At 33.3% G+C, this 23,176-nt stretch overlaps 1 protein-coding gene across 1 annotated transcript in view; it reads right to left on the bottom strand.

The window, feature by feature from the left end:
- Positions 1–22,526, bottom strand: part of Pals1 (protein associated with LIN7 1, MAGUK p55 family member) — a 65,332-nt gene extending 42,806 nt beyond the window's left edge. Inside the window, exons 1-3 of the mRNA XM_048798433.1 lie at positions 22,442–22,526; positions 15,736–16,272; positions 4,143–4,351 (exon numbers count right to left, since the gene is read on the bottom strand). Of these exons, the coding sequence (XP_048654390.1) occupies positions 4,143–4,351; positions 15,736–16,102 (576 nt within the window). The 5' untranslated portion in view covers positions 16,103–16,272; positions 22,442–22,526. The remainder of the gene's footprint in view (positions 1–4,142; positions 4,352–15,735; positions 16,273–22,441) is intronic.
- Positions 22,527–23,176: the final 650 nt, after the last annotated feature.

The following is a 23,176-nucleotide window of genomic DNA, read 5'->3' as shown; positions in this document are numbered from 1 at the left end:
ACCATTTTATAAATTTTTTTACTATTGTTCTTCTAAGTAACTAATATGACTCATTCAAATTGGGACAAATTTAAACTTTACCTGTCCCTTTACTTTATATTTCACCACTTCTTCTGGTATTATTGCAGTGGCTACTATTTACAGAAAAATGATGAATCCTAGTGGTGAGTCTGGGTATCTTTAATCTTAATGCAGTCTTAAAAGGTAATGCATTGGTTGTTTCACCATTCAATAAGATGTTATTGGTTTCCAACATCAATCTTTGTCAAGTTAACTAACAAAATATGTCTGATCTAAGAATTTTTAATCACAAGGAAAAAGTATTTAATTTTTTTCAGATGTCGTTCTTCCATCAAATTGATTTCTCCTTTCAACTAGTTATTACTTAAAATTTTTACCAAAGTAGATCAATCATAAGATACTTTTAAATTTATTAATATAACTTACTTGGCCCTCAGGACCTAGATTCCATCTTTTAAGATCATATCCTACCCTTTACTCATTGTTCAAGAAACATGTCAGGCTTTCTCAATCACTATCACCTTTGTGCCCTTTGATAATAGAATGCCTTTTCTTAGGCTTCCTGCTAATTTCTCAATCAACCTTCAAGACTCAGCAAATTAAATCACCTTCTATGCTTCTTCCTCATTTCTATCACTCCCCTCATCTCCACCACACAAAGAATTTGGCACATCTCATTGTGCTATTGGCTTGTATTATATTCTAAGATGTTTTTGGATAAGCAAAAGTTCACTTAATGAAGTCCAAGTTCTCAATCTTTTCTTTATAAAAGCACTATAATAACCAAAAATTATGTTTTGTGTTTATTAATAAATACCCTAGATGATCAAAGATTTAATTTATATCTTAATATGTGAAGTTTTCTTAGACTTCATTATTATATAATAATGTTTAACTGATATTTTAAGTGTATAAAAACAAAGAACACTTCCTAATGTCTCACTAAAGTCCTTGAGTTTTTCACTTAAATTTCCACTTTAAAATGATAAAACTGGCTGGGAGAGGTAGTTCACGCCTATAATCCCAGTAGCTCAGGAGGCTGAGAGAGGAGGATTGAAAGTTCAAAGCCAGCCTCAGCAAAAATTGAGGACCTAAGCAACTCAATGAGACCCTGTCTCTAAATAAAATACAAAATAGGGTTGGGGATATGACTCAGTGACCAAGTGCTCCTGAGTTCAATCATGGTACCCCCCACCCCCAGGCAAAAAAAAGATACAACTGTCTCAGTGGCTTGGGAGGCTAAGACAGGAGAATCACAAGTTCAAAGCCAGCCCCAGCAATGGCAAGGTGCTAAGTAACTCAGTGAGACCCCGTCTCTAAATAAAACACAAAATAGGGCTGGGGATGTGGTTCAGTGGCTGAGTGCCCTGGAGTTCAATCCCCAGTACTGTCCCCCTCCAAAATAAGATACAACTGAAGCATGAGGTAATTTCTTCTTTTAAATTCCAGATTGTTGGAATTATGAATGCTAAAATGTAATCTATGGGCATATGAACAGCCTAATAATTCTTATTTTGTGACTACAAAATCTCACCTTTAATATCCAGAAATACAAAATGGGACAGAGGTGAGGGGGGATAAGCTGATAGCTAAGATTTTTTTCCCCGTAAAATAAATGCAATGGGTTGATTTAACCTTTAGAACTTTGTTATCAGATTTAATAGTCCTCTTTGATGAGGACTATAAGTATGTGCTTTTCTGCAATTGTAATTGCATTAAATATAATGGTCTGAAAGTTAGGGCTATTTCACACCCATGCACTGTACCAACTCCAGGGGAAACCATTCACATTTTAGCACAACCATGTATTGTGGCCCTGACTAGGTTAGCCATTTGCACTCATTTTAAGACTACACTCAGTTCAAGGTCACTCCACCAACACCAATATAACACAAAATTATCAAGTATTTCCCTTGGTGTGAGTTAACTTTTCTCAATTGGAGCAGTTCTGAACTCTTTCTTTTCTCATTCTCTTCTCCAACCACTGTTTTATTCAGCAAAAACAAAGGCTAGCTAGATAAAACATTCTTCACTTAACTGGAGGGAAGAGAATGATGATAATGATTTATTCAGGATTTCTCTCAACCCCACACATTTATTTTTACAATTACACTATATTTGTGAATAGTAATAAGATCAAAGTAATGCTAGTTATTTTTCAGTTTCTGTAAAGAAAAAGTAATTTTCAGACAAACTTTTTAAACTATCATAAGTAAATATAGGGGCTGGGGATGTGGCTCAAGCGGTAGCGCGCTCGTGTGGTATGCATGCTGCCCGGGTTCTATCCTCAGCACCACATACAAACAAAGATGTTGTGTCTGCCGAAAACTAAAAAATAAATATTAAAAAATTCTCTCTCTCTCTCTCTCTCTCTCTCTCTCTATATATATATATATATATATATATTTACTTATTATATATATATATATAAATATATATATAATAAGTAAATATAATTTTAAAAATAAATAATCTTGCAGACAAGTGGTTATTTTAAAAATAAAACTAATGATGATTCTTTGTGTGTGAGTGTGTGTGTGTGTGTGTGTGTGATGCTGGGGATTAAACCCAGGGCTTCAAGCATGCCGGTGCTCTCCCACTTGGCTATATCTCACCCAATAGTTCTTTTAATAAAACATTTTGCATAATTAATTTCAATAATGAAAGATGAGCTCAATAGGATTTAAGTAGTTCTTTTCTTTAAAACTCTGGTGGATGAAAAGTTTCCTCTCTAGGAACAGATCCCTAGACCATTTTCTCCTAGTTCTGTGTAACACTAGACTTCTCTTCGCAGCTCTTGAATGTTAGGTCTCAGCCATCTTAGACACCTCAATGAGGAAAATACCTCTCCCTTTGGAACCACTCTGTGCTAATCTGAAAGTTATCTCCTAACCTAATGTTCCAGTCTGTAGCTCTGAAAGTCTTACCCTTCCTGCAGTCCATTTTCTATCTTGTGTTTGGATTCAATGAAACACATTTACTTGAAAGGCTTTTAGAATTATTATTTAAAAAAAAATTTTTTTTAGTTGTAGATGGACACAATACCTTTATTTTATTTATTTTAATATGGTGCTGAGGATCAAACCCAGTACCTCACACAAGCTAGGCAAGCACCCTACCACTGAGCCACAACCCTAGCCCCTATTATTATTTTTTTAAAATACATTTTAGTTGTAGATAGACAGAATATCTTTATTTTATTGATTTATTTTTATGTGGTGCTGAGGATTGAATCCAGTACCTCAAGCGTGCAAGACAAGCACTCTATCGCTAAGCCACAACCCCAGCCCCTAGAATTATTATTTTTATATTATCAAAATAACTTAAAACCCAAGAAGAACGACATAACATCCACTCCCCTGCAACTAGAGATGGTTTATTTATATCTTTTTTAAGCCTTTGATTTGAGAGATATTTGCTGACAGATTAAACATTAGCAACTAGTATCAGAACCTAGAATTTGTCGGCTGGGGTTGTAACTCAGTGGTAGAGCACTTGCCTAGCATGTATGAGGCACTGGGTTTAATTCTCAGCACCACATATAAATAAGTTTTAAAAAAAAAAGTCCATCAACAACTAAAAAAGAATTAAAAAAAAACAAACTAGAATTTAAAGTCAGCATGTTAACAGAAGAAAATTTTACAGTATATTAGAATTCAGTAATTTGGAACATCCACACAGTTTTTTATAGAAAAAACTTCAAAATACCTACAATTAATAAATCTTAAAGAGTTACACATTTATGACCCATGGTTATCTCACTTACAATTTTATTGTATCAGTATTCCTTTTTCTGAGTTTATAATGTTCAATTCTTAAAATTAATAAACCACACTAAAAACATTAAAGACTTGACATATAGTAATTGAAATAATTTTTACTACTAGTACTACAATTTTATACACAAAATTAACTTTCTACACAAAATAAAACTCTGACTCTGAACTAAATATACATTTTTTTCAGGATAATATACATATAACCAACTTTTCCTATCACAAAAATTGTTAAAATTTAATTAATTTAAATAAGCTTGATAGGTACATCAGTTACTTTACAATAATATTGACTTACTATCATTATTACCTTACTGATGTCAACAAGAAGTTCAAAATACATACCTCTTGTGCAAGATCTTGTGCGCTGGAACTAAGAGGAAATGGAGGACTGGCCTTGTTCATGTGTACAGTGACAGCATTGTGTATCTTAAATGCATTCTGAAAATCTTTATTTTGTACAAGTTGCAAGAGCAGTGAAATATCCTCCTGGCTCTGAGAATCTACTAAAGTATGTTGGATATGTTTAAGTGAAGAAAACAAGTCTTCCACTTCTAGTAAAAGAAAGAAAAAGTATCAAAAGATTAATTGTTTTGGTCTTAATTCAACATGTATTTTAAGAAAAAAATTTCTTAAATCAATTTACATTTTCAGGGAAAAAAACAAAACCTGTAAATATTTTGGAGTGTTACAATCCATATTCTTTTATTGATTTTTAAGTAAAACTATAAACACTGTGCAAGAGGATAATTTGCATCTTTGAAAGTTTTTTAATTACAAACTAATCTATACTCCTTATTAAAAAAATGAGGGGAGGAAAACAAATTAATAAAGTTAAAACCATCAACAGTCCCATCTCCTAGAAGCAATTTTACTTAACAGTCAGTATATTTTCCTATTTTATTTAACAGTATGTTGTAATTGTTTTTTCATATCACTAAGTAGTCTTTTGAAACATATATAATGGCTCCATGATATTTTACTTGGTTAAACCGTACTTTATAATGACCATTACACAAAAGTTGAACATTTAGGTTGCTTCCATTTTTTGCTATTGTAAGTAATAATAAATATTTTAGTACATAATAATCAGTGCTAAATATAAATCTGAGACATATTTTATTAAAATAGTTCCTAGAAACAGAACTTAAGAGTCTGGCATTTTAAAGTTCGAATAGACTTCTAGCTAATTTAAATCCCATTAGCAATATTTTTAATCAGTAGTCATCATTTTCAAAAACTTTGATTTCTGTGATTAATAGGGAAGCTGAAGTTTATTCATGTTTACCAGGAACTTCTGTTGTCCCTAAAACTCTAATGAATATGTGTATTTCTTAAAATTGTACTTGGAAGTTCTGGGCATCTGTTTTGTATCATAGGTCTACTAAATGAATATATAACCATACATTTTTCTAGGAAATGGTTATTCCAAAATGGTTAAGAATCTTTGGTAATCTCTTCCCTACTCCCCCAAAAGGTCTATATGTAAGAGCATTAAAATAAAAAGTCATTACATTAAAAGTCATCATTTTAAAAATTTTTCTTGGCTTTTAAAATTAGTTAATCATTTTTTCAGTATACCTCCTGTTCCCTTTTCCCCACTCTTCTATAAAGAAAAGTCCTACTGAGGTACTGACTGAAATAAAACCGATAAATGAACCTGGGAAAAAGTTATAGTGGATACTGGTTCATATACACAGTCATATGGAAAAAAGAAACTTCCCATTTAAGTCTTTTTGTTGTTTTTTCCTATAAAACCTAATTTATTGATTGAAACATTTAATGAACTAGTGGAACAGATCAAGTTACCAAACACTCAAGTGTTTTCAAATTAGCATTAATACAAGGAAATATGAACAAAACCAAATGTAGCTAAAACAAATAAATTACTTAAGAGCAAATCTGAAATACCAAATGACACATGCCCTGTGATAAAATGAATATGTACTGACAAATAAGTTTAGCAACTTAAAGGTCATTAAAAGTGATATGGCTTCTGTCCTATAAGATAACATACAAAGTAATAAATACCTATGGCATTACCCCTAATGCTGATTATCATAAATGAAATGAGTTCATTTTCTTTACTCAGTTCTTCATTACTATATTCTGACAAGATTTTTTCCTTTGATATTAAGAATGATGTCATAATGAATAATAAAATCAGTAGCATTAATGCAGGGATTCTTATTTTGGTACACATTCTCATTCATATTTTAATTTCATGTAAAAATTCTTAATTTCAAAGGTCAGAATATTCAGTTGTAGATGGAAACAACTTTGTTCCTAAGGGGTACATCTTAAAAAGTACTTTATAAACTGGACAGAGTGGCTCAAGCCTGTAATCCCAGCAGCTCAGGAGGCTGAGGCAGGAGGATCACAAGTTTAAAGCCAGCCTTACCAACCAACTTAGCAAGGTTCTAAGAAACATAGCAAGACCCTAAATCAAAATAAAAAGGGCTGAAGAGTGGCTCAGTGGTTAAGTGCCCAGGGGTTCAATTCCAATTAGCAAAAAAAAAAAAAAAAAAGTATTTCATAAATACATATTATTCCAAAATGATTTTCCACTCATTCAGAGAAATGTTACCTTCTCTGATGGCTATATTTATAACTTAAAATAAAAATTCACCTAAGTTCTTCAATGTTCTGTACAATTTCAGAGGGAATTTAAAAAATCTAATCAGATCCTACACTAAATCAGTACTGTCAAATATGTACACTCTTCTGTAATTAAGATGAAGACAGGGCTGTGGCTGTGGCTCAGTGGCAGAGCGCTTGCCTAGCATGCATGGGGCACTGGGTTCGATCCTCAGTACCACATAAAAATAAACAAATAAAACAAAGGCATTCTGTTCAACTGCAACTACAAAAAAAAATTTTTTTAAAAAGATGAAGACAGGAGATTAGGCGTGTAGCTCAGTGGTAGAACACTTGTCTAGAATGCCTGAGGTCCTGAGTTCATTTTCTAGCACCATAAAAAAGATAAAGACATACCACAGAAGAGAGGACAGAATACCAATAGAAGAGATTCCCTTCCATAACTCCATTTACAGACAACAGATATAAGGAGAAAGAACCATATACAGAGAAAAACATGCATGGAAAATCACACAGTTACCATGAAAGACTGACATAAGTACTAACTCAGGGAATGGACAAAGAAGTGAGTACTGAGACAGAGAAGAACCCAGAGCAGGGCAGAATAGGGATATATGGTAGAGGAGAAGCAGAGGCAGGCATAGCAAATCTGCCTTTGATAATAAGTTCTAGTCTATAGCAATTTTCCTACAAGGAAGTTCTTTATATATAGTTTAAATTCCTTGCCCTGAAGTTTGATCTATTTCTCCTTACTTGATTTTCAGTAGAAATTATTCTAAGTTTCATCATGGTCTCTAACATTTCATATAATACTTAAATTCTGATTATTTATGTTAAAAGAAAGGCTAAATGATCTTAAAGGGAAAAAATCATTTTCATTTGCTTTAGAGTACAATTAATCAGATAAATATAAACATACACAGTGGTCCACAAATCCATCCCTTTAATTCTCCAGTCTTAGCCCTCTCCTGAGAATCTAAAATGTAAAAGAATGAAGATTCTAAAATAGGCAACAAAAAGCAATCACCAGGGTTGAGATTGTGGCTCAGTGGTAGAACCCTTGCCTAGCATGTGTGAGATGCTGGGTTCAATTCTCAGCACTGCATGTAAATACGTGAATAAAATAAAGGTTCATCAACATCTAAAAAATAATTTTTTTTAAAAAAGCAATCACCAAGAGTTACTCTATATGAAATCCTATCTTCAAATACATAAGACTCTGGGCAGCAAGATGGGAGAATTTTTTGATTATATAAACACTAAACTTACCTAAGGAAGCTAAGGCATCTCCATCTCTGGAGATGTTTCAAAGCAGATAAATACAAATATAAACAGTAGTACACTCTGAATTAACTTTATTTTTACTTTTTACTCCCACTTACCCCACAAGAAAACAGTTTCTGGTGATCTATTTCAGTATTAAGATTTCTTTGTTTAAATATCAGGTAGTCTTTTTTTTGGGGGGGGGGTGGTGGCAATGTTGAGATTGAATCTAGGGTCTTGAACATGCTAAGCAGATTTCTCTACAACTGATGTGATGTCCCCATCCATTTTTCTTCTTTAAATTTAAGAACATAAAAATCCCCGAACTTTGGTTTTCAGTGGCCTAGGGCAACATAAATTTTTATAAAATAATCAGAAGCTTAGGAAAGATCCTGAACAGTAATTACTCATTAACAACTTGTTAACAAATTAAAAACAAATACTAGATAGGCTTAGTATTTAGTATTTAGCTCAGTGATAGAGCACTGGCTTAGTATGCACAAAGCCCTGTGTTTGAGCCCCAGCACTAAAAGAAATAATAAAATAAAATCCCCCCCCCACAATACTAAAGTCCAGGGGGCCCCACAATGTTAGAGGAGTATATACTCAAGGATACTTGAGAGATAACAGAGCAACAATCTTATTCCTAAATGTAGAAAAACAATGGAAAACTGTCTTGAAACTTAGTCTATTCAACTAAGTACAAAAACCTCATAGTTGTTTCCTGGACAGAACTGAAACCCACCTGGAAAGGAAAACGTCCTAAATCTACAGTCAGAATGCCTAAATCATAGCAAATGATCACTCTTTAATTGTATTATATGTTACTGGATAACCCACCTCAAGTCTCTGGAACTTTCTATAAGATGAAGGGGTTTGAAGCAAGCATGGTGAGACACACCTGTAATCCCAGTAACTCAGGAGACTAGGGCAGGAGGATCTCAAGTTCAAGGCCAACCTCAGCAATTTAGCAAGATCCTCAGTAACTTAGCAAAACCTGTCTCAAAGTTTAAAAAAAAAGGGCTGGGACATAGCTCAGTGGTAAAGTGATCCTAGGTTCAATCACCAATACCAAAAATAAAAATAAAAATTAGAAAAAAGATTGAAGGGGGTTGACTAGAATAGAATATCTCAAGCATGTGTTGGTAACTGCATTAAAATATACATAATTTATTTCAACCCAGTATATACACTTGATTTTTAAGTTAAAGGCTAATGTATACTTATGCAATATACTTCCTATTTTCTATTTATTCTAGTTCATTAAAAATGACTGGGTGGTAAGACGACAAATATTAAAAGACACTAAGAAGTGGTGATAAACATGTACAGAAACTGGAACCTCCATACATTGCTGGTACAAATATCAAATAGTATAGCCACTGTGGATGAGTATGGCAGTTCTTTAATAAGTGAAAAACAGAACTACTATGTGACCCAGCAATTGCACTCCTGCATATATATCCGAAAGAACAGAAAATGGTTGTTCAAACAAAAACTTGTAAATAAGTATTTCTAACAATACTATTTACAATAGCAAAAACAAGAAAACAACCCAGATATTCATCAAAAATTGAAGAGACAAACATAATGTGGTACATCTGTACAATGGGATATTACTCAGCCATAAAAAGGGGAAAAAAAGGAATGAAGTACTGATGCATGCTGGATAAACCCTGAAAACCATAATGCTAAGTGAAAAGAGGCCAGTCACTAAACGATACATATTGTTTAATTCCATTCATATGAAATATCCAGGATATCCAAGGAGACAAAGTATATTAGTGATTATTAGGGGAGGGAGAAAAGGAGAATAAAGAGAATGGGTACAGGATTTCTTTTAGGGTGATGAAAATATTTTATAATTATACAGCAGTGATGCTTGTATAACCTTCCAAATATTCTAAAAACTAATGAACTGTATAGTTTTAATGTAAATTTTATGACATGCACATGATATCTTAATAAAGCTATTATTTAAAAAACGTAACAAAAAATTACTAGTTAAGGCTAATAAATTAATTTCATTAGATGATCTCTCTGGTAGCTTCTGGTTCTTACAAAACTTAAATTTTAAGGCTAGAGATGTAGCTCAGCATTTCTGAGGCCCTAGATTCATCCCCAACAACACTAAATACATACAAACATACATACATTTTCTTCAAACCTACACTGTGTCACTTACTTAGATATAGTTTTTTCATTTGATCCTAAGAAAGTCCTGAAACTGAGGCTCAGAAAAATTTACATGACCAAGATCAACAGCAATTAAGGGACTGATTAAAAAGTACTCAATTCTGACTCTGACTTCCCTACAATGTCTAATAAACAACTGTGTCAAGTGTTTTTAACATGCCATCAAATAATGAAACAAATTTTTGCAAGAAGAAAAAAAGTTAAAAAACTATTACTACTTAATGAAGTAGAATGAAGTTTTTATATATATATATATATATATTTTAGGTGTAAATGGACACAATACAATGCCTTTATTTTTACGTGGTGCTGAGGATCGAACCCGGGTCCCGCCCATGGCAGGAGCGTGCTCTACCACTGAGCCACAATCCCAGCCCCAGAATGAAGTTTTGATACATTATGCCAAAGACTAAATGATGTAGCTTTTTCCTCCCCCGGCCCCTTTCTTTCTGTCTTTTTCAGTACTGGGGCTTGAATCCAGGGCCTTGGACATGCTAGGCAAGCTCTGTACCACTGAGCTACATCCCCAGACTCAGAATTATGTATTAATAACCAAAATGTACACATATACATATGGTCAAATGGATTTTTTTTAATGCACACTGTAGGTTAACTCCAATTTTAGCAATTTTATTAAATCATAAAAGTCTTAAATGGTCCCAACGCATTTTAAATATTAAATCTAGTACCAACAGGTTTAATCTTTCAATCTCAAGAAAGGGGGGGAGGCAAGGAACCCCCACAAAAGTCCCTTAAAGGAACAATTAATAAAATTTGTTTGAAATTATATACAGCAGTTAAGCAAAAATTTGAGATAAAATTCAAGATTTATTGGCTGTGGAATTTTGTTTATTGGATTAAAATAAATTTTATTTATTAAAAACAAGTTCATCACAATCAGACAAAATTCCAGTTATACCATGGTCAATCAAAAGTAAGTTAATGTCAGAAAGAAATGTGGAAGAGATGTTTTACTTTAAAATGTCAAGACTCTTGGGGCTGGGGCTGGAGCTCAGCGGTAGCACACTTGCCTGGCATGTGTGAGGCACTGGGTTCAATTCTCAGCACCACATATAAATAAATAATATAAAGGTCATCAACAACTAAAAAAAATTTTTTTTAAATGAAAGAAAAATGTCAAGACTCTTGCAAATAATTTGAATATTCAGAGACATTAGGGGGGAAAATATGTACACCAATCAAGACTGAAACATGCTATTAAAGTTATGGAAACGCCTCACTTTTTGGCTTTATTCACTCTACTTTCCTTCCCCATTGTGTGTCATCTATTTTTTTTCACCCTAAAGTATTTGGTATAAATGAGAAAACTCCTAGTCACAAATTTCAAGTCTCCTTATTAACCACAAAACAGCTCCTCCCATTGTATGCTCTTTCCTGATGTTTCTTCAAAGGTATAACAATTATATAGCCATATATATGATGGCTGACATACTTCCCTAGCTCATTCACTTTAAATATTCTCTCTACTATATTTACTTGTCCACACCCTGACCCCAAATTACTTAACAGTAAACACAAAAACAGTACAAACCATAACCTAAAAGTATTTGATATTTAACCTTTTCTGTCTCATTCCACCCTAACCTGCATTGTTCTTCTTCCAATGTCTTTAAAGAGATAGTTTGTTTTGATTATGAAAGAGAACAAAGTCAATATTTTATTTGCAATAAGGAAGAATTAAAACAAATGATAATTTTAAGGAAGCCTTTTTAATATATTAAAATTTTTATAACATATAGTATTAGTTATTCATTTGAAATCACATTCCAAAATCATGATATTCTAATTTTTGATAAGATTTGGTTTTTAAGTAAAATTCAGTTTAATCCCTTCTACACATTGCCAAGTATAGCAACACTTTCATTAAAAACTACCCAGTTAAAGTATCTAATCTTGCCAATCACATTTTAAATTCCCAAAAGGGTATGGTATCTACTTACAGATAAATGATGGGCTGTTTAGAAACTGAAGGCTCCCTCTCAAATAAATCAGTTGCCCCATCCTTCCCTCATTTAAAACAAGGTTGCTGTTTCTAGCTGTGAAAAAGCTGAGAAGTTGTCTCTTGTCATGTGTGTAATTAATCAAAATACTGACAAGGAGACCCAATTTTAAGGGAGTATTTCTATTGTACTTTGATGTGTTAGCAGATTATGAACAAGAAAACAAATGTTTGGCAAAAAGGTATTACACTGCATTTTAAATGAAAACTTAAACTGAGGCTGTGACTGAGTATAACAATCTACAATTCTATTACTTATGCTAGTTTTTCTTGCATCCTATAATTAACACTCTTTTGCACTGAATTGATTAATACTAAATCTATAACTTATTTCTCAAAATATTAAATCTTGTTTAAAAAATGAATTACAAATACCTGGTAATTTCAAATTGCTTTAAAGTAAAATGTGCAAGACAGCCTCAAGTTCAAGAACCCCACAAATATATTTATGAAAATCACAGTGGATTGGAAGAAACAGCTGTCTTCCAAACCTGCTAAAAAGTCAGCAACGGAAAAGTAGGAAAAAGTGGGGCCTGGGGAAACAGTTCAGTGGCATACCACTTGTGTGAAGCACTGGGTTTCCATTCCCAGCACCACACAAAAAGAAAAAGGGGGAAAAAAAGAAGCAGCAGCAGCAGCAGCAGCTCAGAGGCTTAGTGGTTATACAACTACATTTGGGAGGCTAAAGTGAGGAGATCACTTGAACCCCAGAATTGTGACTAACCTGGGCAACAAAGTGAGAATTTCTTTAAAAAATTTTTTTAAAAAGGAAAAATAAATAAATAAACAGGAGGGAGGGAGGGAAATGATCTTGTTTTCTATGCTTGGAAATGATCTTGTTTTCTATGCTTAGGTCAAAAACCCCATAACATTTCCCCTAAGTGAATTTGATTTTAAGCTATATTTGTTTCTTTACTGTAATTATATGAATATTGTCTATTAGAAAATATTTATGCCTGATTCTATATAATGCAAATGAAAAGATACATTAATCTTAGAGGACTTCAAATAGAAAAACAGAATCCAGGTTGGATATATTATACCATAAATTTTCTTCAATAAAGAATATTAACAGAAGGGGTTGGGGTTGTGGTTCAGTGTAGAGAGCTTGCCTAGCATGCATGAGGCACTGGGTTCGATCCACAGCACCACATAAAAATGAACAAATAAAATAAAGGTATTGTGTCTATCTACAACTAAAAAGATATTTAAAATGGAAAAAGAAGATAATATTAACAAAATACTTAGGGAGGAAGGGAAGGAGGAAAGGAAAGAGAGGGAGGAAGAAAGAAAGGAGTGATGGAAATAAACGCTAGTAAGAGGTAATTAGGACCGAGGTATTTTCATCACTATAAAAAAAATCCCTTACGAAAAAAAAAAAACATTAAAATTCCTTAATATACTGCTGGAGCAAATAACTCTGTGGTATAGCACTTGTCTAGTGTGTACAAGGCCCTGGGTTAAAGCCCCAGTACTAGCCCCCCAAAAAATCCTTCATAGATATCTGGGTTTGGTGAGTTCACATCCGTAATCTCAGCTTCTCCAGCAGCTGAGGCAGAAGAATCACAAGTTCTAGGCCAGCTTGGGCAATTTCTTAAGACCTTGTCTCAAAATAACAAAAAAGGTCAGGGATCTGTAGCTCTGTGGTAAAGTGCGCCTGGGTTTAATCCACAGTACCACAAAAAGAAAAGAAAGAGGGACTAGGGTTGTGGCTCAGTGGTAGAGTGCTCACCTAGCATGCATGAGGCACTGGGTTTGATCCTCAGCACCACATAAATGTAAAATAAAGATATTGTGTCCACCCAAAAACACTAAAACATAAATATTAAAAACAAAGAAAATATTTTTCACAATTGAATTAATATATAATCTTTTAATTTACACTGTAATTATGACATCTTTTTTTTTATAACACTATTGGTCAACTCTTTTTTTAAAATAATTTTTAGTTGTAGATGGACACAATGCCTTTATTTTATTTATTTACTTTTATGTGCTGCTAAGGATCGAACCCAGTGCCTCATGCATGCTAGGCAAATGCTCTACCACCGAACTACAGCCCCAGCCCTAATTATGACATCTTGAAGGCATTTAACTAATTTCACTATTACTCAACATATTATCTATAAATTCTTAAAACACAGAGAAAAATGCACATTTGAAACGTGAATACATTTCTAACAACAACAAAGAGTCAAATGATGTGACAGTAGAAACTGTTTCAGACTTGGAATAAAGAGACCTAGTGAGACAAACGTAGTATATACATGGTAGCTATCAGCAAATCAGAAAAATACTTTACTATGGGTAGCCACCACTCTGGCCTGGTGAGTAAAGTGCAAGCTCCACAGGCAGTTTCCATTCAAATTCTCCACTTTGTACAGTATGTATCAACTCCAGATCTGGTAAATTAATTCTTAGTTCTACCACTTATAAGCTTTGTGACTTAAGCAAGTGATTTAACTGGAGTTCAATTTCTTTATCTCTCAAATGGAGATTACAGAATCCTTGGTTCACAGGATTATCCTGAATTACATGGAATGTGCTTATTAGAGCACCTCATATAGGGCTCAGTAGACATTTAAATGGGTGGAAAAATGATAACAATAACAACAAAAACTCTCCTTCCATAAAAAAGTGAAAGCATCTCTTTCTTTCACATCTAAAAAAAGTAAACCACTAATAAGTAAAATATTTCATTTGACTTAGCCTAGTTTTAAAGGGAGCAAGAATTAATGTTTAAAGGCAGCATTTTTCAAACTGACTTCTATCAACTTCTAACACTAGTTCAAGTGAGAACATCAGCATATGCAGGAAATATGGCAGTAAATTCAATGAGCAGTTTGGGAATATATGTTTGACATCTATTATCAATCTCACTAGATTCATAATGCCTATTAACATTATAAACACTCAAAGAAGTCCTAAAGTGAGAAGCTATTTAACCCGGTTTTCTTAAGAATCTGAGTTAGTTTGTCACAGAATTTACATATAAATAAATCCCACAAAACTAGTTTTATTTTTTCATACTATGAAATTTGGAGATAGTATAAGGAATTGGAGCCATATTCCATGTTTCAGACTTGGAATAAAGAGACCTAGTGAGACAAATATAGTATATATATGGTACCTAACAGCAAATCAGAAAAATACTTTACTCTGGGTAGTCACCACTCTGGCCTGGTGTATGATGCTAAATGAACAGCACTTGTTTATCTTATTGAGTCATTAAAGAAATAAATATAATTTAAGCTGCAGTTATTTGTTTTACTACTCTTTTATGAAGTTTAATGAAATCAAAAAATCAAACTGAAAATTGCTTTTAATATTCTGATATAAAATTTTTTGAGTATGATATAGAATATGAGTTTCCAAACTTTAAATGTTAGGCCATGTATGTAATTTTTTATACTAAAAAACATGTTGTAGCTAGGCACATTGGTGCACACCTGTAATCTCAGCAACTCAGGAGATTGAGGCAGGACAATCTCAAGTTCAAGGCCAGACTCAGCAACTTAGTGAGACCCAGTTTCAAATTACAAATAAAAAAGAGATGGGGATATATGTAGCTCCATGGTAGAGCACTCCTTGGTTAAATCCCTAGTACCACACACACACTAAAAAAACTACACAAACACGTTGCAGCAATTGAACATTTAAGCTACATGTTTCCACTCTATGTGACTAAAAGTAAATAACAATACTTCTATGGCCCTTCCAAGGAAAGAACTGATCTTGGTCTGGAATTCAAATTGCCATCACTTACATTCTCCTCAACTGTTGCTCTTTCCTACGCATTCATATTAAGGCATATATTAACCAAAGCAAAACATTTTTTATTATTCTGCTATGTTTACTTACCTAATATTTTCACAGTATAATGAGGACTTTCTAAGACAATTCCTTCTTCTGTGTCAAACATAGGGTTATCTATTCCAGTCTTTGGAGGAATTTGGGCTAGTTTCTTGAGTCTCATGGAAGAATTAAGGTCAAGTTCTTGCTTTTTCCCTTCTTCTTCTCTCCTACGTCTCATGTCCTCCTGCTGCTGTCGAATACGCTCCAACTGTGCACTTCGTCTTACTGGCATCATCCTGGTGCCCAAATCTCCAGGACAGTCAACAGCCATCTCTCGGTGCTTCTGGTGTTCCTCTGGTGATGCAAGATCAACATTTTTTACTTCGCTGTCTGATTCCTCTGTAACATGCCCATTCATATGGGATGTTGTCATGGTTATCTACAAAAACCTGTACCACTTTTTATAAATCAATTTTTCCTATAAAGCCAATTTTCTTGATTCTGTAGTATAAAATCCATGTTACTTCACAAAAACAAAAACAAAAACAAAAAAACTTCTCACATCACATAATAATGCTACGAAAAAATATCCATGAGGGAAATCTAAGGGGAAAGATGGGGGAGAAAAAGTGTAAGAATTACAATATAAAAGCAGACTTTACATAGCCCACTTCCACTTTCACAAAATATTTTTTAAAAGTCTAACAAGCATATAATACTATTTTGCTATGTAGATTATGTACACACCTTTCAATTTACAGTTAATGCTGAGAAAATCAAAGTGCTTTAAAAAAAAAAGTCATCTCCCAATAACTTGAAATATACTATTCAATCTTAGGGATAAGCAAAATGATACAATGCAAAGTTTAGCAAAGTAGGAAAGTAAAAAGTTTTGGATACTAATTTTATAAATAATAGGTTGCTTAAAGTATAAAAAAAGTATTAACTTATCCTTTCTTTTTTTTTTTTTTTTTTTAAGAGAGAGAGAGAGAGAATTTTTTATATTTATTTTTTAGTTTTCGGTGGACACAACATCTTTGTTTGTATGTGGTGCTGAGGATCGAACTCGGGCCGCATGCATGCCAGGCGAGCGCGCTACCGCTTGAGCCACATCCCCAGCCCTTAACTTATCCTTTCAAAGTTGCCTCAACATACTATTTTGTTCTCACTTACTACACATAGAATTAGTTAACTGCTAAAGTCATTGATAGTAATCAATCTGGCACATAGCAGGTCATATTGGTGGCCTCCTTAAAATACAGGTAGTACTGCGGGGGAAAATTAATTCATTTTTAGGAATTTTGAGATGAAGAAGTACCCAAATAATAAGAAACTTCAACTAGCAGCAAAGGCATCTAACTATAAAACATTAAAGTAGGAAAGGATCAGGTAGATTATCTGTCTTTGGCCACATTTATAAAAACAAGTAGAGTTAATTTTTTTTTAAATTTGTTTAGATGGCAGGATCACATTGGTTATACAGCCACGTTTATACATACAGCAATGCAATCTGTACACGTGGAAAAATGAGAATTCATACCCCATTTGAATCAAATGTATGATATGTCAAGATCATTGTATTGTCTTGAGCAACTAATAAAAAAAAAAGAAAATTTGTTTAGAGAAAAGGTAGTATCTATTACTACTCAAAAAGTATTTAAAGTCATACTATACAGGAAAAAGAACATTTTTGAACTTGAAGGAAAACTAAATATTCATTTTGACTCTGCCACTTCCTTTATGATTTGAGTTTCTCTCAAATTTCAGATTCACTTAAAAAATTATTCATAGGATTATTCTTAGCTTTAAATAAGATAATGTATGCAAGTTATAAAGTGAAGATACATATACTAGTTATTAGTATTAATTTGTTTCTCCCATTTAAAAAATGTCCCCAAAATATTTTAGACAAGAAAAATATTTTATAGGATGACACTGGCTTTTCATCAAGCCATTTCTTGTACATAAGTAGGCAGATTGTTTATACAAGTGTAAACCCACATATTAAATCTAATTAGCCTTCTTTTACTCAAGGCTTTAAAAATATTTACAATAATAAACCTACTACCTCCTTGAGTTGAACATCATTTCAGTAAAGAAAATGGTTAGAACAGAATGCCAACTAAGCAAAAACCATGTTTTTAAATTATATTCCTAACATCAAGCTTATTAAAAATATGTCAGGTCCTAATGAAAACAGGAACAGAAACTGCTTAAACAAATCTACCTAGGCTACCAGGAAAACCATCAAAGCTGACAATCAGGAAAAGAGACAAATTACATGTGGCACTAAAAGTCACATTTTCACAAGAATAGATAGATTGTAGTCTTCCATTCAAAGTTTAGCTTCTTTATTTATAACCATGTTATCTACAAATAAGTGCCTCATTTACTATTAGTTTGTATTTTTTTTTCATTAAAATGGGAGCTATTAGACTTATGCTAGGTGATTCTTGAGCGTTATGTTGATTATACAAATGCAAATTCAGCTTATTTAATATTTTTACTACAAACAAAATGAAATTTTTGTAGGAGTTACCCTAGTGTTATTTATAATTTTAATTTTTAAAATCTAGGAGTGTACCTATTTCTAGAAAATTAACTCTCAACCTTCTTTGTTTATATCAATTACTAGATTATTAAAAATTGAACTTAATGAATATAATATTTTAACATATATGCTAGTCTATACAAATTATGATCTAAAATTAAAACTCTTAAAATGTTTCTTAAAAACTCTTAAGAATGTGTGCACATTCACTACACTAGATCATGAAGGAAATTACAGACCATGCAAGAGAGACTGGGCTAGGTGATCTGGGTCAGAATTCTTATGAGTGGACTATTATCATCATGCTTATCTTTATGGATCTAGTCTTTTACTCTTAGAAAAATTTCTGCAATCCGATAGTAATCCACTTAAAATTCCACTTTGGTTATCTCTTTTGGTGTTCACAGTACACTGGGAAAGATGGTATAAATGAATGAATGATTATTCTCCAGTTGGTTTCTCCTCACCAGATCCAAATGCATTAGACAGTTATTTTTATACCCCTAATACTTAGAACAATCATGTCATATAGAAAATGCTCAAGAAATATTTATTCAACTAAATTTGGAGTGTCACAAATATACAGAGAACATACAGACATGTAAAACTTAGTCTGTGATAGAGAATGACTGAAAACTTTAGGATACATTTCTGTGCACTACTTTTTAAAGGACAACTAAAATTTAACCACATAGAGGAGGAGTCTGTAACAGACAGAATCACATAACCAATAGAAAGGTACAATATGAAACAATAGCACCTTCAGAAAATAACAATGTAGTACCGGATGGGACAATGGAAAAATGTCCTACACGAATAACAATAGGAAAGGGAAGTAGGAGGACAGACCAAGGAGAGTTTTAGAACTAAAGAACTTTATCCTGAAAGTAGTTAAGTATCATTAGAGGCTTTTAAGCAGCGGATGAAAAAAATCACATTCAGTTTTATAGAAATATTATTCCCATATAAGGATAGAGGGTTGAATGAAAGAAGGCAATGAGACTAGTTTGAAAGTACCTGTAAGAAAAGGGGTCCTGAACAAAGAGAGTGAAAATGAAGAAAAATTACATTTAAGAAATATGTAGATTATATAATCAGTGGAACTTTGTGTCTATTTAATATAGCAGGACAAAAAAAGAAAAGAGACACAGGATGAAAAGGAAGTGGTAGTTACAATTATAACAACAGCAACATTTACTGAATACTTCTTTATGTGCCAGAAATATAGTAGTCTGCCCTTACTCAGTTTTGCTTTCTTCAGTTTCACTTTTTTGTGGTTTGTTACTTGTGGCCTCAAAATATGAAATGAAAAATACCAGAAATAAACAATGTTTAAAACTGAATGCATTCTGAGTAGCATGACAAAATCTATGCCATCTTGCTTAGTCCATGTGGAATGTAAATTGTTCCTTTGTCCAGAATATCCACACTCTTATAGTCATGCTACTCACTCATTAGTCACTATTATATACATAAGAATAAACATAGTACACATAGGGTTTGATACTATCCTGGGTTTTCAGCACCTGTTGGGGGAGTATCTTAAAATGTATCTCCCAAGAATAAGAAGAGACTACTGTGCAATAAGCACTTCACATAGTATTCACTCATTTAATCCCCATGAGAAATTTAGAAGTAGGCCCCAAAATGTCCCCATTTTGTAAATAAAGAATGGGAACTGAAGTAGGCCTTGAAGAGGAGATTAAGAATAAGGAAGGGCCATACAAACCAAAGGTAGAAAGACAAAAGATAGGCGAGAAAAATACAAATAAGGCTAGTTGACTAAAAAAGGAGAATAGAGACGATAACTTATGAAATATCTTAAAACTTACTTCTGATGACAGCAAGAGAATCATTAAATGTTTATAAAAGGGGGTGATTTATACATAAATTTAATTGAACATTCACCCTTGGTTAGGTACTAGGGTTACAGAGATAAAATCCATGCCCATTACTCTAGCTACCAAAATTTCCAACAGGGACCTAGAAATTAATGTGTACAGAATTAAACTCCTATTTCCCTCTAATCTGTTCATATTTTCTTTGAACCTATTCCTCTGTTTCCAATTCTAATTAATGCTGTAACATCCATGCAGCTACTCAAAACAGCACAATGTTTAAGAAAATAGCTTCCAAGCCTAGTGTTGTGGCTCAAATCTGTAATCCCAGTGACTTGAGATGCTGAGGAAGAAGGCTGAGGCAGAAGGATCGCAAGTTGAAGGCCAGCCTTAGCAATTTAGCAAGGCCCTGGGCAACTTAGTGACAACCTGTCTCAAAATAAAAAATAAAAAGGTCTGGGGATGTAGCTCAGTAGTAAAGCACCAATGGGTTAAATCCCCAGTACCCAAAAGTAAAAAGAAAAGAAAATGGCTTCCAATCAGAATGCCTAGGATCTAGTCTTTGTCTACTCTCCTTTTAAGTCTCAGCTCAAATATATCTGTGGAATTCTCCAATCCCTAACACATTCTTAATTAAGATAGATTACAACTATTTATATCTTTGTCTTTCTATTCCATCAGATAGAACATCCCTGAGGTCAGGACTAGGCTAATTTAACTCTGGATCTATAACACTGCTTATGTTCAGGCCAAGCAAATAGAAAACTTCAGAATATAAACTCCAGCAGTGTGACCTCAGGTTCATACTCTTAACCACTACCCAATGGTTTGCTAAGTATATGACAATATCATGAAGTATGACAGAGAACAGAGAAGGAGAGTAAGACAGAAGGGAAGGAAAACAGAGGTTTAGTTCCAGACACATTAATTTCAAGGTGCCTACAGATCACACAGATTAAATTACTTAATTGGCAGGGGTCTGTTTTGTTCATCTCTATAGCCACGATAACTAGAGTAAGGGCTAAATGCTTAACTAAGTATATGAACAAATTATTCCTCTGTTCAGAACCTCTGATAGTTTTAATACTACCTAGAGAATGAAGTCTAAACTTACAAGGTGAATCTAAGCTTTTAACAGTATTTTATACTTTCCTGCATGAGACTTTTAATTTAGTCTCCTCATTTATGCCTATCCTATACCTTTTTTGTTGTTGTGACTTGCCCAAATTCTGTATGAACTATATCTCCTTTCATCTTCTACCTTCAACACATACCTCAAAGTCCCTAATTTCTCCAAGAAATCCTTCTAGACCTCCTGGGTTAAATAACAAGCTCACCATAAAATAATCCAAAAGTCTATGTTATGTTCACAAGCTAATTCATGAAAGCCATGAAATATACTGAAGTTCTTAAACAAACCAACCAATATATGTGTCCCACAGTTTTTGCATTATAATTTTTAAGCAGGCAATCCACAAATACTCTAGTTTGTTTATATATTTCTTTCAATATATATAAATACAGAGTAAAAGAGTCCTAGTCCAAAGGAACTGCACTCCCCTCCTTTAAAAAAAAGTCTTTTTTGTGACAATTCAGAAGCTGGTAAATGACTGAACTAGAGAAACTCCTGATATATAAACAATAGACTGTCTTATGAAAATAATGGAATATACAAGTTATTGGACTAATTTCCCCCTTTCAATCTTCCAATGGTAAATTAAATAAAGGAAAGTTTCAAAGGTCTATATTTCATTTTCTCATCAGAATTCCTGCTCCCACCCCAAAAACAAACATGATAAAAATAAATCTCTATACAGTTCACAAAGCAAGAAAATACATTTTCAGGTTGGCAGGCCAAAGCTGTTTCAATAACTTCAAACTAGTTTGAGGAGAAAGGGCTTTGCTTGCATGAATTGGTTATAGGACAAGGTAAAAGGAAGTTAAATAAGTGTCAATAAGTGCAAATGATTCAGATTGTGGGGATTGAAATAGCTTAACCAGAACGGGCCCACTGAAAACTCAGTACCAACAAACATAATCATTTGTGTAAGAGCTGGGAAACAAGACATGTCAGCAGGAAAACAATTTCCAAACACTCGGTAACTTAATTTTTAGGCAGGGGCAAATGGAAAAGACATATTTTGTATGTATTAATATGTTCACAGTCTATACTAGTATCCAGAACTCTTCCAATTTTTTTTTTTTCAATTCCTCCTTCCTCCACTTCTCCAGCAAGTAATGCCCTTTGACCAGCAGCTGGGAAGTCTCATTGTAAGTGATCAGCATTCCTCTGACATTCTAAGAGGCTGGACTATTTGTTTCCATAGAAACAGCTTTGTCAGCTAACACAGGATTCAGGCCAAGAATAGTGAAAAGAACTTACATTATGCAAACTGGAAAAAACCTTGTCTACTATCCTTAGTTTCTCTTCTCTGGTTTTTCACAAAACTCAAGATAACTTTCTTACTCTGTAAAATTCAAAAATCAGATAATTAATCAAGTGTCAAAATCTGTTTCTGAGGGAAGGGAAAAGGAGGGAAAGGTTAGTTCCATATGATATCCAATTCTGTTTGCAGACAACTAGAATTTCTTAGTACAAAGTTATAAAAAGACATCATCATCACCCGTGTCTAACAGAAAACAATTAAAATCGGTGCTGTGTATTATTAGTGCTGTTTGAAATGTCAAATGGTGCATTCATATTGAAAACAGTCTGGAAATTCCTCAAAAAGATAAACAAAAGGAAACCATATGTCCCAGCAACTTCACTCCCAGGTAAAAATCCAGAGAAATGAAAACATACTTCTACACACATGCACACAAATTTGTGCACAAGTGTCCATAGCAGCACTAGTCATAAAAGAGAAACAGTGGCAAGACCCGAAATGTCCAACTGATAGAATCAGGGATAAATAAAAGGTATATATTCATATATAAAATATTATTAGATTTTAAAAAAGAAAGGAAAAAAGTACTGAAACATGCTGCAACTGAGATGAAACTTAAAAAACAATGTAAGTCAGTCACAAAGGACCACACGTACTATATAATTCCATTTATGAAATGTCCAAAATTCACAAATCTATAGAGACAGAAAGTAGATTAATGGTTGATTAGA

Source organism: Marmota marmota, unplaced genomic scaffold (genome assembly GCF_001458135.2).
Source record: "Marmota marmota marmota unplaced genomic scaffold, marMar, whole genome shotgun sequence".
NCBI classification, from domain to species: Eukaryota; Metazoa; Chordata; class Mammalia; order Rodentia; family Sciuridae; genus Marmota; species Marmota marmota.
This window is presented reverse-complemented; position numbering and strand designations above follow the sequence as displayed.